The sequence below is a fragment of the Contarinia nasturtii genome, unplaced genomic scaffold, assembly GCF_009176525.2.
Source record: "Contarinia nasturtii isolate CC-2019 unplaced genomic scaffold, AAFC_CNas_1.1 Cnas_scaffold_220, whole genome shotgun sequence".
Taxonomy (NCBI): Eukaryota; Metazoa; Arthropoda; class Insecta; order Diptera; family Cecidomyiidae; genus Contarinia; species Contarinia nasturtii.
In genome coordinates, this window is record NW_022197577.1 from 1727093 (window position 1) to 1744046 (window position 16954).

Below are 16954 nucleotides of genomic sequence, written 5' to 3' on the forward strand. Positions count from 1 at the left end.
AGATCACGAACGAGATTTCCCTGTTTTGTGATTTGGTCGTTCAAGTCACCCGAAGCTGGTGATGGTTCGGTTTTCACTGGGGCAGCATTTGGTGTCCAATCTTTGCCCGTTTGTGTTTTGAAATCGGCTTTTAGTGCCAACAACGTCTTTACAGCTGCGTCGATTTCTGATTTGTCAGCCTTTTTGGACTTGAGGTCACGAACGAGATTTCCCTGTTTTGTAATTTGGTCGTTCAAGTCGCCCGAAACTGGTGAAGACTCTTTTTTCACTGGAGCAGCGTTCGGTGTCCAATCTTTGCCTGTTTGTGCTTTGAAATCGGTTTTAAGGGCCAACAAAGTTTTTACCGCAGCATCGATTTTCGCTTTGTCCGCCTTCTGAGACTTAAGATCACGAACCAAATTTCCTTGTTTTGTGATTCTCTCGTTCAAATCATCGGCTGACGATGACAATGCACTGCTGCTTGCCGTTGTGACTTTGGCTGCCGCTGATGTTGCCGTTGATGATTTCTGTGAACCATCTGGAATTTCGAACAAAATTACCGGCGATGCTTTGCCGGTGTGGATACTAGGTGGAGCATAAGCATTGTCAACACGGAAGAAACCACGTCGTTGCAGTTGAATAATGTCACCAACTTTGCATTTCTTCAATTCCGGATCACCCAACATTGGAACCTCTCTCTAAATTTCGAAATAAAAATTGATTTAAAAACAATTGAATTTGAAACGATTTTGCTGTTAATACTTACTCTTGTATCTTTAGCAACATATTGCTTGAAATCTTCATCTTTGCCAAGCACTGCTTTGCTGATAATGTGTTCGAAGTAGACGCAAACGGTTGGTGGGAAATCATCTTTCGATGCGCCTTCATACAACCAAGTCAATTTAATTGTCTTTTTATAATCTTTATTCTCCAAATTCGGTACGGCATCAATAGATGTAATCTTTTTGCTTGCATTCCGATTGATTTTCTTGATCAATAAATTTCCCCAATTGATGAATGTCGTGTTTTCTCCTTCCTTCAACATTTCCGCATCTTCGTAATCGATCAGAATGCGTGGACCGGTCCAAATAGTTTTTTGACCAACTTCTGGATTCTTTGGATGTGCGGCAACTTGAACCTGTTCAGCTTTAGTCACACCGGCCACGTTGACAACAACCGTTTTATTCAGCGTCAAGGCAGTGTACCGCGGTGCAATCGGATCGATGACTTTTTTATTGAATGCCCAAATTTTATCCCATTCCATGAAGACAACTGACTTGCTACTACCTTGAGCGATTATGAACTCACGTAATCCGGGCACTGTAAGACCTCGCCGCAGGATACCACGCACGGTTGGAAAACGTGGATCATCCCATCCGTCGACCAGACCTTCGTCAACAAACCATGTCAATCGTCGTTTTGATAGAACCGTATTGGTCATATTCAATCGACTGTAATCGTAGATTTCTGGCCGACGCAAATTGAGTGCCTCGATGAACCAATTAAACTGTGGGTTACGGTCGTGATATTCGGTCGTTCGCAGTGTATGTGTAACACCTTCGATAGCATCAACAATTGGACACGCAAAATCATATGTTGGATACACTCTGAAAGTTATGGAAATATTATAACAGTTCAAAATAAATTATTGATTAAGAAGTGTTACTTGTATTTTCGTCCCGTTCTTGGATGTTCTTCATCTTTGCACCGGTAAATGGTTGGATCACGCATACAACCGTTGTGTGAACCCATGTCGATTTTGGCGCGAACACAACACTTTTTGCCAGCAGCCGATCCAATCAACATTTCTTTCCACATTTTTAGATTTTTCTCATATGCTGAAAATGGACGAAATTACCCATCGATTAAATTAACCATTTCTTTTGTTGAAATCGTTAAAATCTGTTGAAAGTAAAAAAAAATATCAAACTTACAATTATTTCGGTGAACTGATTCAATTCTCTGTTCGCGATCTTTTTTCATTTGTTCCGGTTCGGTATCATCGACATACGCTTTTCCCTCCTTCAACATTCGCTCACAATATTCAAGCATTAAATCAAAATAATTTGATGTATGTGTGAATAAATCGGGTTTAATTTCAAGTAATTCCAAATCGCCCAAAATCACTTGCTCAAATTCAACTGTCTCTTTGGCCGGATTTGTGTCATCGAATCGCATGATTAATTTTCCCTTAAAAGCATTTGCATAGTGTTGATTGAGAAGTGCAGCTTTAGCGTGTCCAATATGCAAATAGCCCGATGCTTCCGGTGGAAATCTGACGATGACTTTGCCCATTTCAGCATTTGGTAGATCGACAAATTTTCCCTCTTGTTTGCGTTCACCTGTGGCTTGACGATTCGTCGCTGTTTCTGCAGCTGTTGACAATGCTTTTTTCGCTTCAGCTGGCAACGCAGCTTGGGCTTGTTTCACACACTCTTGTGCTCCGATCAGGTTGTACCACCTTTGTACATAAACTGGAATTCCAATTTTTTTTGCGGCCACCATTTGACGTGACAATTGCGAGAATACAGCCAAATCAGCGATCGTTAAATTATTTGTAACTAAATAGGTCAATGCACCCAAACATTTTTCGAGATAGGCTAATGATTTGGCCAAATCATTTCCGAGTGTTAACGAAAAGGCAAGCCATTGATCGATTTGTGTTTGCTCAACTGGATTCGAGCCATAGAGTTTGAATTTTCCGGCAACACGACCGATAAACCGCAAAATATCATTTTCCGAATTGTACACAAATTTCGGAGTATCACTGCCGAACGAAATCGTTGACTCCTTTCCCCATTCGACTGCAATTGGATTTGTTGCCTTCACCAATTCAATGGCAGCCAATCCACCTATGAAAGATGCAAATTGTTATTACTTTTGAATTTCACAATTTACATGAAGGTTGACGATGATGAAATACACATAACCTCAACGAATACAAAGGTCGTTGAACACCAATAAATGGGAAATGATGTAATTCTTACCAACTGCTGGATTGTTCACATTACAAGTTATTTTTTGTGACATTGTAATCACTTTTTTAACGATTTGATTTACGATAGTATGGTTTTTACACTGCAACACGTCGCCGTGCTAGGTTGTTAGAAAAACACACGTAAAATATTAGACGGAAAACATGCACTTTACATATAATGACTTATTTGTCAAATTTCATCTGTCAATGTCATATTTTCGCATGAGACGAACGTCGCGATGTCAAATTGGATCTAAATAAGAATTGTGTTGCCTGATTTGATCGAGTTTTTGCTGCACTAATAAAAAGTCTATGAAAATAAAAAAATAAAAAATCTTTGAAGCTGCATTTTAATATAAAAAATCTATTTTCAATTTTTCAGACAACAGTAAAAAAGAGATCAAGATAGTACTCCTTCTGATATATAAGAAAATATCATAAAAACCAGTGGTGTTACCCGATTAGAATTCAAATTTGATATGAAAAACTCCAATTTATTTAATTAAAATGCAATGAATTTTTGAAATTATCAACACAAATTGATACCTTGACAGAAGTAGTTATTTTTATGTGTCATGATGGCTAGTATGATGGTCATAAAAATGATGGTGATAATTGTGTGAAATGAAGTCGAATAATCTTCTGCGAATGCAATGCAATAATTTTGTTTGTCCAATGAAGTGAATCGTTCCCCATTCTTCCACGACCGAAATGATGTAATCAACTAAAATCCATGCTGATTTCGTCGAAATAGCCAATGCAACGGAATTCATGTGTTTTTGAACGAACGTGAGCAATGAGCGACCATCACAAATTCACCTCACCACGCACACTCACACTTTCCAAGGTGAATGAAAACACCAACGAAAATGTCAAATGTTTTGTAATAATATTTGCGTTGAACGCACGCATACATTTGCACAAAGAGCATTTAAGAAACTTACTGTACACATATAACTCTCATCTGGTTTGAGTAAAGAATATATAGAGAAAGACAAGTAGAGAAAGAAAAAAACCTATATAAATTTTTATAAATTCTTATTTTTTGTTCAATATTATTACGGATACATTTTACAAATTATTTGAAAACGACTGCAAAGTTTTCTTTTACCGAGTTGAATTGTGTAAATTGCATGCAAAATTATTTATTTATAATAAATTTATCCAGCAAAGAAATTTAAAGAATTCGCGTTTACAAAGGAACTGTGATAAGTTTTTGGGTTTTGCAAAGAAGCATAGGAGAGAAAGGCAAATTGAAATAAATTCATAAAAGGCGAGTGGCATCTCTAAACCAATCGGTTTTTTCATACGAATTATATACAAAATAGCCGTAAATCATGTCAAAATATTTAAATATGTAAGTGAAATGTATAGAAAATATTTTCAATTGTGTGGCTCAGATTAAAATGAAAGACGGAAAAAGACAGAAAAAAAACATCCAAATCGAACAGCATTTGTAGGTTATGTTCACACAATGTTGTTCCAATATCATTTTAAACTTCGCGATTTTTATGTGATGCTGCGATTCGATGGTGAAATCTTTTCGATTAATTTCATTTACATATTTGCCAAGAGAAATAAATTTCATTTACGATGCATTGTTGGTGTGAATGACCTAAATTAAGGTATCCATGCACAGACCAAAGCAATGACAGAAGTGAGAGCATACTTCAATTGACTTATGCATGGAAAGTGCATGTTGAATGAGACAATGAACTTTTACACAATTTTTTTTCGGGGGGATGGAATTTATTCAACATTTCATTATCATGTGACAGTAATTCTATGCACGTTTTAACTTTATTGAGTGAGTCATAAAAAACGTGGTTAAAAAAACAACAATTTCGTTTACATATTTTGTATGCCTCATTGATTTTCAATTGATTTGTAGATAAACTCATACCTTCATCAAAAGAATGATTTTTTTAAAATGAAAAATTTCATTTTATGAAAATCAATTGGTTTATTTATTTTAAAAAAAAATTCCAACTTTAGAATGAAGGCATACGGTGGGGAAAGTGATGAGAGTGATACAGAGGTAGCTGAAGTCGATATCGACAAATTGCCACCCATAGAAATTAGTCCGGACGAACACAAACTACAATACACATACTGTTTGTGGTATCATAGAGGCTCTTACAAAATCAAAAATCCATCGGTAAGTTTTATTCATTTCGTTTTAATATTCTCTTTGCAGCCCCATCATAAACAACTAAACATGAAGAATTCATTGGAAATTTTCGTTTTTTTTTTAATTTGTCTAGGATTATAGCAAATCATTGCATTTGATTGGTCGTTGTGCAACTGTTGAGCAATGGTGGGGCCTTTACTGTCGCTTAATACGTCCGTCAACATTGAAACCATATCGTGAATTGCACTTGTTCAAAAGTGGCATTAAGGCGATGTGGGAAGATCCACAGAATGCAAAGGGCGGCAAGTGGGTGATTCGTTTGCGTAAAAATAAAATTGATCGCGCTTTTGAAAATTTATGTATGGCAATGCTGGGTGAACAATTTCTCGTCGGTTCAGAAATTTGTGGTGTAGTTTTGTCGACACGTTTTCCGGTTAGTTCAAAAATTCCCCTTCTTGGCAAATGTGAAATTCAATTAAACATTTTAATTATCATTTTAAAACTTGCAGGAAGATCTGTTATCGGTGTGGAACCGTAGTGCCGCAGACACAAACTGCACGAATAGAAGTAAATATCTTTATTTTACATTTTTACCATTCAAATATGACATATTTATCGGTTTTAATTTTCACAGTTAGAGATACACTGAGGCGAATTCTCAATTTGAGCCCCAACACTCCTATGGAATACAAGAGCCATTGTGACAGTTTAAAATATTTAAAATCCGTGTCTTCATCGTCTCCATTGGCACCAACAACTGTGTCAACAACAAATTCATCTCCAGCCGGGAATGCAACAACAAGCACTATCAACAGTAATGCCTATAATCCACCAATCACACGAAACAATGGAATGGGCAACGGTGCAAATGGGGCGCCAACGTCGCGTTTCTTTTCAAGACCATTCACAACAACTTCGCACAGTTAACATAGCCGCTATTAATTTTCATTCATTGACCACTATGAAACACCGACAGCAATATCTACTACAATAAATGAAAAATAATGAGAAAAAAAAAACAAATTAACAACAACAACAGCAACTGAACGGAGTTTGGAATCTACAATTCGAATTGTCGATGGTTAACAGAGAGAGCAGTACATTTAAACGAAATAAATGGAGAATATCAACTAGAAACACCATTATTTTTTAATACTTAAACGTCCCCAGTGCGTACGTTTCTGGACAATATTCATTTCTACGTGGAAAAACTTGTATAAAAAATAAACATATAAAAATGAAAAAAAGCATATAAATCTTGTAAAACCTCAAATTCGGACGTTAATTATCATGTTGGTAAAATTCAGAATAAAAACCTTACTGTTTTTTTTTCTTACCAAAAAATTAAAAACCATTTCGTCTTTTTACTTATTGAACTTGATTGATGACATTTTTTAAATATATAAAATGTTGACACCTGTCAAATATGTTATTAGCGACTACACAAGTGCATGCGGTGCAATGCTTAAACGGTAATCAATTTTTTTTATTTGTTCTGTTGCTGCGGCTTGTTTTGTTGGATTCAATTTTTAATTTAGTATCGTTAATTAATTGGAAAAGTGAAAATCCATTGAAAAAATGCCGAACACTAGACGTGGTGAGGATAAAGAAAATGCTACATCATTCGAACAAAAAATAATGGCCCACGAAGCCAATGGCAAGCCGTAAGTGAAAAAAAAATCAATCACATTTGTTGGTATTTATGATATTCTCATGTTTTGTTCTGTTCAAATCACAATTTATCTCGTTTATATCATCTGATTTTCACTTTTACACAGTTACAAGTGGTCCAAAGATGATTTTGAACTAGGCTGTAAATTGGGCAAGGGCAATTATGGCCATGTGTATGTTGCACATGAACGAAAAACACATTTTGCGGTTGCAATGAAAATCATCTTTAAATCAGCGGTACTGAAAGATGATGAAAAGCAAATCTTACGTGAAATTGAAATTCAATCACGGTTGAAGTGAGATTTTTATTTGACATATACAAAGCATTTTAACCAAATTGACATGTTTTTTGATTTGATCTACAGACACCCAAACATTCTACGTATGTACACTTGGTTCCATGATGATCGTAAAATTTACTTGGCCTTGGAGTTGGCTTCGGAGGGAGACCTATATAAACATTTACTAAGTGCACCAAACGGTCGTTTTTCGGAGGAACGATCAGCTCGATACATCTATCAAGTAGCTAATGCATTGCACTATTGTCATTTAAATAATGTCATTCATCGGGATTTAAAGGTGAAACAAATTCTTGATATCATTGATCCATTCAATTACATTGAAACCGTTGAATTTCTCTTTAAAGCCGGAAAATATTATGCTAACCGTTGGCGATCAAATTAAGTTGGCCGATTTTGGGTTATCAGTACATACAACGTCAAACAAACGCAGAACCATTTGCGGAACAGTTGACTATTTTCCACCTGAAATGTAAGCAATTTTCATTATTTTTCAACTTGTTTGGTCGGTGCAACAATTTACATACTACTTGAAATGTCATTTTTCTTCAGGGTATATGGTGGTTCTTATACCGATGCAGTGGATCAATGGTCTTTGGGCGTTGTGTGCTATGTTTTGTTGGTCGGTAAACCACCATTTGAATCGTCGGATTACAAGAAGACGTACGCGAAAATTCGACGATTGAAAATCGAATATCCAAGCTATTTGTCAGTCGGAGCCAAGGATCTTATTTCGGTGGTAAATTTTGAAACTGATTAAAATCGACAATTTAATGCGATGAAATGTTTACACTAAAAAGATTTTCATTGTTCTTTTTCAGCTGTTGAAATTGAATTACCGTGACCGACCAAGTTTGCCTGATGTCATGACACATCCATGGATTAAGTCGTTTAAACGCTGAACCACTGATCCCAAATTCCATAAATATTTTTCTAAATTAAATTCAGTCAAAGGGGTAGACACAAACTAGAAAACTTTAAAAAAAACTAAGAAAAATTAGGGCTGATTAGGTGATATGTACAGGTACACGTTATATGCATATCGCATGCGATTAACTAAAAAATAGGAAAAATTAGTAATATTAGAGCCCTTGTCTCCCCCTAGAATTCAGTTCATCTAAGCTATTATTAAGTTGGTCCATTATTATAATACCTTTTAGTATATAGCCGAGTAGTGATTTGAGCAAGATTTGAGGGAGGTTTTGTTGCGATAATTACAGTTTGTTTATCACAACGTGTTTCAATAAATGACAAAAAAGAAACAAAGTAAAAAAATATAAACCTGGATATCGATTGAGGCTTCTCAATGCGAGATTCTGCAATAATTCTGGATTTGAGTTGGACGTAAATTTTGTTCGTGCTCTTAATATAACAATACATTGATTCGGAGCGAGGCACTCGGGTAAAAATTATTCGACTGGTTTTAAATAAAATAGTTTTCATGGGGTAGAGATTTATATTAGCGGATGAAAGGAGATGAAAAGCAATTAACGAAAAATACACAGATACATCTTCCTTCATTTCGTTGCTCTGTGCTTCTCTATACTCAAAACGCGTAGAAAAATGATTTTTAGCGATTTCAAAATTTTGTAGTGATTGCAATACTTTACTGTACACAGTAGTGTGTGGAAAAGTAATACTGCACACAATGGGTGTGCGGAAAATTAAAATTTTAATTTGTAAACGAATTACAGAAAAGAATGACAAAGTGCAAGAGAAACAGGTATAAACCCATCTATTTGCATTGGTTTAACAAATCGAAAATCATGAAGTTTAGACAATTGTAAATGGCACAGTCTATTTGCCCGTGACGGTTTTTCGGCTACGAGCGTTGAGCAAAAATTTGCTAAACGCCCGTCCAAATCGACGGATGAAACTTTACGGGCGTTTAGCAAATTTTTGTTCAACGCCCGAAGCCGAAAAACCGCCACGGGCCCTTTTTTCACGGGCAAATAGACTGTGCCATTGTAAATGCATATCAATAAGAGCTAAGTAACGTTTAAAGAATGAATTATAATACAAATATAAATTAATTAAATAAAGCTTATGTTTCATAAAAGATTGAATATATTTGTATCATAATTTCTTCAATACTGTCGACTTACTGTGTTTGTTTTTAATTCGTTTTTACTGTGTTTGTTTTTAATTCGCTAAGCATAGCACACCAATAAATACGCAAATTAATTTCAGCGTTAAAACATTTTCTTTCAATTGCAATTGCACAAAATTTATTATGCAAAGAAAAAAACCAACAATATATTAGAAAAAATTTTAAACCGTGACACCTTAATTTTCAAATCAAGTACGTAACAAATGATGAAACCTATCAAACTTGTACAAAATCAAAACAAAAAATAAAATTAATGAGAATCAAAAATGATTCACATTTCTATTCAAATTTGATGAATTGATAGAAATAGGCACGAAGAATCGAGATTCGTAGTTGACATAATCACACCTACCAAAAAAAAAATGAGAAAAACACATAGTTATAGGAACAAATATTTAGTAGAATTAAAATTTAAAAAATAAATGAAGAAATAAATGGTTTAGCACTGAATGATTAGCTGAACTGATTGCGTCACATTTATAAATTCAAAGAATTCAATAGAACGGTCAATATTTGAAATTGAAAAATCAATTGATGGCATAAAACATACATAGTTTCGTTTTTTTTCTAGCAACACAAAAAAAATTATTCTAATCTTCTTGCAATGTTCTAACATTTTTTCCGCACTTTAAAAAAAAAAATCAACTATACAAAACGAAATAAAAACTAATTAACAAGAAAATAGAAGTAAATAAAAAAATTGCAAGAAATCTATGGAAAAAGGCGAAATATTAAAAAAAAAACTATGTACATATGAAAGACTAACTAGAAAAAAAAGAACAAAAACACACACAGATAGAAGATAGAGAAATATTCCTTCAGATTGTCTGAATGGAAGCGAGCTAACAAGAATCAATCAGAAATTAAAAAAAAAAAAAAAAAAAAATAAAGAGTCTTACGGGAGTAAGACGAACTTTTCCGCAGGGTAGTAGTTGTGTATTTTATTAAGCTAGTTCAAAATAATATATGTTCGATTTTTCAAGCCTTTCAAGCGGCGTAAAGTCCTAGACCAAAAAATATGTTCAAACCTTGGCATCGAAATATTCTTTAATTTAATAGCAGAAGTACTAGCAAAAGATTTTTCACACTTTCATGATGAACCCATTAGAACGACATTTGAAAGTATTCCATTTTCTAACATAACACTATAAAAAATATGTCTGACGTTAATTTTGCCATAAAAATTATTTTTGAAACACTTTTCATAACTAAAGTCACGAAAAATTTGGATTTTTGTATGGGATTTTCCATGTCTGTGTGCTACCTTAATGGCGTGAAACTTTGCTCAGGTTATTTTTTTCACACAAAAATAACATTTGGGGAGGTTTGGAGAAAGTCAGATTTTGAATAAAGTTTCTATGATGAGCGCAATCTTGCTAACAAATTTTGCGTACTACGTACAACGTACAACGTACAACGTACGACGTACGATGTACAGATTAACAAAAACTATGTTTAAAAACGCCAAATTCGCGTTCTCTGACCTCAATAATAGGTAGAAAACATGTTTCTAAAGTTTTAAAAATTTTGACCGATTACAATACTTTTCACCTTACACTATGTGTGCGGAAAAGTAACACACACAAACAAACGAAATAATGACGAATGAGCAGTTCAATAAAATTAAATCAATCAAAATCAATCGTTTCTTTTTTCTATGAAAGTTTTCAGTTTTTTTTTATCATCGCTTCCTGCGATATGTGCCCTCTTTCATTGCACCTTTTGATTTGATTTTTCAGAAGGGCGAACGGTGATTGCTGAGTCAGTGCTGCAGATGTAACGGAATTAAAACCAAATGTATATGAATTTGCTATAATAATGAGTGGAAAAACGCATCTGTTCACATACACATAAACACATACAGCCAGAGACAAGAGTGAGAGAGATTTAATACGTCACAATCTCGTCGTATTGTGCTTATGTCGATAGAACTATTTGATGCGGACATATTCGCAAGCGGCCAGCCATCATATATCCAACAGAATGTGTCGAAGTGAAATGCACGGCAACAGCCGTTCCGCTGCGTAACGTTTGTGTGCGCAGTCAGGCATTCACTTGCCTTACATTTCAACCATTCCATCGTGTTGAATTGAATATGTTGAACAGAACGAGAATACGATGGACGTGGATGAAAAAGGGAGCCGAAACGTGAGACTTGTGTGTCTGTGTGTATGTAGGTAGATATATGTTTCAATACATAATAATTCAATTGATGTGCATGTTCGGTGTTCGGTGTGTTGTGCCTATGCCAATGTAATATATACGTACACAACGCACGCAAACAACTGGCAAAATAGAAGTATATAGGAAAGCGAATGAGAATTCGAGAGAACGAATGGCCCGACAACGAATGATATAACGAAAACACAACTGTATTCAACAGAATACACGTTAACATATTGCAATATCTGCCATTCTTGGCATTCCACACATATTCGATGAAATAGTTTTACGATTGTACGCAACAGAAGCAGTTTGTTTTCGTTTCTCTGTCGTTCGTTTAGTACTCAGCAGAACAGCAGCTAGCCGCAACATACATCCTAAATAATAGTAGACGATTGTTGATAATTCGGGTTGAACAAAAAAAAAATTATTTTTTTTCCTCTTTTCATTACTATTTTATTTTAATTTTACAAACATCATCAACGCCAACATTTTATTTGTAGAAAAAAAAGAAAATATCTCGAATTTTTACGAATCTCTGGAAAGTGAATGAAAGTGTGACTAATCAAAGAGATTTTAAATAGCGATTTAAATTTTTTTTTTTTAAAGCCGAAAAAGAGACTGACTTCTGTTGCAAGTTGCACAATAAATCTTATAATTAAAAATATTGCAAGTGCAATTTATTCTTAGACGAAATATCTCCATGTTAAAATGGCATTTTGTCGTCATTTTAACATGCGGCTTTTTTTTCACATGTTAAAATGCCGTTTTACCCGCAAAGAAATGTGTTGCGGGTAAAATAATATTTTACCATGTGAAAAGTAAACCTCATGTTAAAATGGCATTTTGCTCTGATTACTTTGAATTTTAACATCTGAGTTTTCTCAGAGTATATATAGGTAGATTCGTGCCCGTCTGAAAAAATGCCTAATCGCGTCTGAATCATCAACACACTAATCACCTGAAGTCGCATGGATAATTTCTCATTTCTTATCGATTTAACAAACAACGTCTAAATTTATGCAATGATTCAGGCTATTTGTAGAATCTATATGACCAAAATATGATAAGACCTTATCATCGTAGTAAAACAGACCGCTGTGAAAACGAAAATTATCTTTAAAAAAATGAGTTCACGATAAGAGACGCAGCGTGTATTTTTCAGATGGTGCCCCTGATTCGTCAACATCGCGTAGATCATGTAATATATAAATATATAATGCAAATAGTACGGTATATATGAAAGGCATAATATCCAAGCAGCGTTGATATATCTCGGTTATTTTTTCCTCTCGTGTGTGTATATAAACGTTGTCGATTCATCATCATGCTCATGGATATAACGAATCGCTGGCACGCTCATACCTACATATTCGAAATAGTAAATACAGTACAAACTCGATGCATGCAATCGAACCGAAAATATCGTTGGCTGGATAGATACAATTCAGCTCTATCACCCTTGGTTTTCGTGCGCAAAATATGTTTTCTATTGTGTATGTATTGTTGTTGTTCAGCAGCGTATATAACGTCGGCAAAATTGAAAAAAAAAACAAACCAACCGATGTTTTGTATATATGCATTTTATAAAATTCTATTGAGCATAGTACCGTCACCATGCTCGCTCTATTCTTTATATGTGAACACATTTAGTTGCAATCACAAAACATATCATCCGATTCACCGACATGTTTCGGTTTGAATACTTGCTCTTGGGTACTGCAGAAGCATTTTATTCGTTTCATTCTCTTTGCTGGTTCTTCTTCTTCTTTTTCTTCTTATTCATAGTCGTTTCTTTTCTTGTCTTTTCTCTTTTGTGTTGCAACACTGTGTTGAAACACTTTTGTGCCTGCTCATTTTCTTTGGTCATCTGATCCGTAAACATCTAGTAGTTTTTAAAAACTGATTTTTTTTTTAAATTTACATTTTGTTGATAGCCTTTTTCTATTTAAAGTGTTCTTTCATACATTGGTAAGTATGTAACTACAAAAAAGTAAATCGGTATAGAGGTGCATTATTAAAGTAGCAATGACATTTTTAAAATTTACAATCGAATGTAAAAATAATTTATGTTTGCTTGTTGCATCTAATGGTATTTTATTTCAATTTTTCGAAAAGGAAAATAAAATGAACGATTTTGAAAACGCTACTCTCGATGATGATGACGATGCTAACGAAGTGGTAATGAAATGGAGACATGATTGGAAACAATTATTCTCTAGGGGTGAAATTGCAAATAAAACAATTCAAATAGCTCCAATGAGATACTACGCACCATGTCGCAGACAACATTATTTCGTAAGTTAAGTACATCGAAACTAGCTACTCGAAATAACAATTGATATATTTATTTTATTTTCAGTATGACATTTTCGTCCTCAGGCAGTATGGAGAAGTTGAATCAGCAAACATTCAATTTGAAAACGATGCCATTATATGTGGTCTTGTTCAGTATAGAGATTCCAAAATAGCTTCTAATTTGGTTGACCGAGGTCAAATTTTTATTCGGAACATTGAATATAAAGTAAAACCAATGAATGCTCTGTACACAAGTGTTGGTATGATTGAATGTTTAGAAAAATTAAAATTGAACGAGCTGAAATCTGAACCATTTACACAGGACACTCAAAATAATATAATTACTGTTCTGAATGATGATTGTTTGCGCGAAACATTCAGAAAATTTGACAAATTGAGTGATTTCCATTCTATTGCAAATGTTTGCAAACAATTTAATAGAATCGCAAAGGAAGTATTCTCTTCTGAAATAAAGTATGAAACGGTATGTTTTCTAAATATAATGCATCCGGGATATGAAGTTACTTTGTTTCAAATTGTCAATTTTTTGAGTAATTTCGGTAGCTCAATTTTTCATATAGAGATCACAGATGATTTGTTCGAAAAAATACCGGACGCCTCAAATTCTCTTTTCAAATTGATCTTCAAGCACTGCAAAAATCTTCGGAAACTCAATTTATTTAGCCAAAGTATCAGAAAAGAGTGTTTGCTTGACATTTTTCCAATTCTTTCGCAATTGGAATGTTTAGAAGTCGATTTATCGTGCCAATCAGATATGGATCTATTAAATGATATTTGGATTTATTGCACTCAGTTGAAATTTTTGCGCATAAGTGGTTATCATTGCCCTCAATATAATTTACCTGCGATCAATTTCCCAAAGTTGATCAAATTTCGCGTATACATACGGAATATATCTTGTCAAGAATTTTTAGAACGTAATCCTCAAATAGAAGATTTAATTATTCCATATTCATCTAAATTAGCTGAACTAATAGTTAAAAAACTACCAAACATTCGGAAATTGAGTTTGCGTGTTGATGAAAATGTGTTTACTGAAATAGATTGTGTCTACCTAAGGCGTCTTGAACATGTATATCTTCACATGGTTTTCCACATAAATGACTCACTAATGAATTTGTTTGCATTTCCGATGAAAAATATCACAACCCTTGCTCTTCATGCACCTGCCAACTTTGACCAAAATCTTTTAATTGAATTGACGAAAAATTTGCATGGTCTAGAAAAATTAACCATCCGATCAGACGAGTATGAATACGTGGAGCCCACAAATAACATAACAACGGCCACGCTTAAGGAAATGTTGCATTTCGCTAATCAGTTGTCAGAATTATCCATATTTTGCACGAACAACTTTATTTATTATTTCGATGAGAGCGACTATTATAATATATTAGAAAATATTAAAAAACGAATCAATCACATCAATCTAAAAGTTAATATTCAATGTAATGCAACACAAATAGTGTATAGCGCATTGGACTCGTCAGCTTCTATTAATAGATTAAAAGTAATCGATTTTAATATGGATCCAAAATGGTTGTCTGTTTCAGTACTCTATAAATACGATTGAATAGGCAATTGCTGAACAGGGGAGAATCTGAAAAACACATACACGGATGAATTGCATAATTTTTCCCAAGATTTCATCTAAGGCGTAAAAAATTTATCCGTTTAACTATCACATAAATATCTGAAAATTATACTTTTATTTCATCGATATTCCATCAGAACGTTTAACAAATCGAAAATCATGAAGTTTAGACAATTGTAAATGGCACAGTCTATTTGCCCGTGACGGTTTTTCGGCTACGAGCGTTGAGCAAAAATTTGCTAAACGCCCGTCCAAATCGACGGATGAAACTTTACGGGCGTTTAGCAAATTTTTGTTCAACACCCGAAGCCGAAAAACCGCCACGGGCCCTTTTTTCACGGGCAAATAGACTGTGCCATTGTAAATGCATATCAATAAGAGCTAAGTAACGTTTAAAGAATGAATTATAATACAAATATAAATTAATTAAATAAAGCTTATGTTTTATGAAAGATTGAATATATTTGTATCATAATTTCTTCAATACTGTCGACTCTTTGAAACAGAGATTATATATATGTACATTTTATTAATTATGATGAGTTCTAAAAAAACGATCTGCGTGAAAATGAACAGCCAACCGAACAACTGAAGATCTTCTCTTTCTTGAAGAAATTTTCCTTCTTTCAACAAGAAAAGAGGAGAATGGATACATAAAAAATGGCTGTCGTTGCACGAAGAGATGAGACATCAATAATAAAGCATTCGTTAAGTGAATTTCGTGCTGTTTTGTGATTTGATCACGTGCAGAACAGTGATATCACATCAATGCAAGCCATATTAAATTCACAGTAAAACAAGCTTCAAAGATGGAATAAAGCATAAAAAAGCATCTATACGCACGTAGAGACAGAACAGTACAGGCTATAACTATTGGATACAGTGACGCTTTCGAATGCACATCATGCATATTAAATACAATTGCCAAAAATTTTCCTTCTTTCAACAAGAAAAGAGGAGAAGTAGCAGCAGCTGTAATTTGTTAGGGAATAAGGCAAAATCTATTCAATAGGATTTTATTTCAACTATTATCATTTCTTGTAAATTTGAATTTGCCTTGTGACCTCAAGTCCTCGTTTTATTTTCTTTTCTTTTTTTTCAAATTTAGCTTTTGCTAGGGGACGGACACAAAATCTAATAAAATCTAGTTTCATAGTTTACTGCTAATTTTGCTACTATTTTTCTAATATTAATAAAAAATCTACTATTATAACTATACAGATATACTAATATTGCTAATATTGCTAGTTTATTAGTACAAACGTCAAACGTCAAATAGCTGATCTCAAAGTGAAATCATGAATGAATTTTTCATAAATTTTTAGATGAAGATTTAACATTTTTTTATTTTTCCAGGTTTAAAAAAATAAAATTTATTTCTATTAAATACTAAAACACTTAACGTAACAAAAAAAATTTTCGGTAAGCAAAGTGCGCGCAATTCTCTAACAAGCAATGATGAAGCAAAGCAAACTAATTTTTGCTAATATTTTGGTAATATTCCGCTAATATTCTAATATTTATAATGGTGTCCGTCCCCTAGAGCTTTTGTCTTTCATTTGCGAATTTATTGTCATCGCATTTAAACGCAACTAATAGATTTTCCCAAAATTTTCATGGAGTCAAAAAAAATATGACGTTTTATATATCTTTGGAAAGGTATTTAAGAGTAGAATCCGATTAGGTATGAAAAATTCCAAAAATATATCTG

The 16954-nt window shown here is 33.9% G+C and overlaps 4 protein-coding genes across 14 annotated transcripts in view; 3 read left to right on the forward strand and 1 right to left on the reverse strand.

The window, feature by feature from the left end:
• Positions 1-3133, reverse strand: part of LOC116337136 (bifunctional glutamate/proline--tRNA ligase) — a 6716-nt gene extending 3583 nt beyond the window's left edge. Inside the window, exons 1-5 of one of the 4 annotated variants that reach the window (XM_031761479.1) lie at positions 2967-3133; positions 1914-2831; positions 1646-1817; positions 746-1586; positions 101-677 (exon numbers count right to left, since the gene is read on the reverse strand). In XM_031761479.1, the coding sequence (XP_031617339.1) occupies positions 101-677; positions 746-1586; positions 1646-1817; positions 1914-2831; positions 2967-3009 (2551 nt within the window). In that variant the 5' untranslated portion in view covers positions 3010-3133. Of the gene's footprint in view, positions 1-16; positions 678-745; positions 1587-1645; positions 1818-1913; positions 2832-2966 lie in introns of all 4 variants that reach the window. The other 3 variants (XM_031761481.1, XM_031761480.1, XM_031761478.1) reach the window with 3 other exon arrangements.
• Positions 3134-3875: 742 nt separating this feature from the next.
• On the forward strand, positions 3876-6200 carry LOC116337148 (eukaryotic translation initiation factor 4E type 2). 4 transcript variants are annotated; one of them, XM_031761498.1, is made up of 5 exons: positions 3876-3954; positions 4952-5114; positions 5221-5520; positions 5597-5654; positions 5722-6200. In XM_031761498.1, the coding sequence occupies exons 2-5, from the start codon at positions 4953-4955 to the stop codon at positions 6012-6014; spliced, it is 813 nt and encodes a 270-aa protein (XP_031617358.1). In that variant the 5' UTR covers positions 3876-3954; position 4952; the 3' UTR covers positions 6015-6200. The 4 variants fall into 4 exon arrangements, with proteins under 4 accessions (XP_031617358.1, XP_031617356.1, XP_031617357.1 ...); XM_031761496.1 differs by lacking the exon at positions 3876-3954 and adding an exon at positions 3961-4313; XM_031761497.1 differs by lacking the exon at positions 3876-3954 and adding an exon at positions 3963-4229.
• Positions 6201-6539: 339 nt separating this feature from the next.
• On the forward strand, positions 6540-10098 carry LOC116337281 (aurora kinase B-like). Of its 2 annotated transcripts, XR_004200795.1 has the most exons (7): positions 6540-6751; positions 6866-7054; positions 7124-7337; positions 7405-7529; positions 7610-7796; positions 7879-8036; positions 10047-10098. XR_004200795.1 is itself a non-coding variant. In XM_031761709.1 (6 exons), exons 1-6 carry the CDS (start codon positions 6666-6668, stop codon positions 7957-7959), a joined length of 882 nt encoding a protein of 293 aa, XP_031617569.1. In that variant the 5' UTR covers positions 6540-6665; the 3' UTR covers positions 7960-8660. The 2 variants fall into 2 exon arrangements, 1 of the variants encoding a protein (XP_031617569.1); XM_031761709.1 differs by lacking the exon at positions 10047-10098 and having other exon boundaries at positions 7879-8660.
• A 1535-nt stretch (positions 10099-11633) lies between these two features.
• LOC116337280 lies at positions 11634-15695 on the forward strand. Of its 4 annotated transcripts, none has more exons than XM_031761707.1 (3): positions 11634-11717; positions 13449-13628; positions 13693-15695. In XM_031761707.1, the coding sequence occupies exons 2-3, from the start codon at positions 13458-13460 to the stop codon at positions 15220-15222; spliced, it is 1701 nt and encodes a 566-aa protein (XP_031617567.1). In that variant the 5' UTR covers positions 11634-11717; positions 13449-13457; the 3' UTR covers positions 15223-15695. The 4 variants fall into 4 exon arrangements, with proteins under 4 accessions (XP_031617567.1, XP_031617566.1, XP_031617568.1 ...); XM_031761706.1 differs by lacking the exon at positions 11634-11717 and adding an exon at positions 12122-13301; XM_031761708.1 differs by lacking the exon at positions 11634-11717 and having other exon boundaries at positions 13312-13628; positions 13693-13854; positions 15203-15695.
• The last annotated feature ends 1259 nt before the right edge of the window (positions 15696-16954 follow it).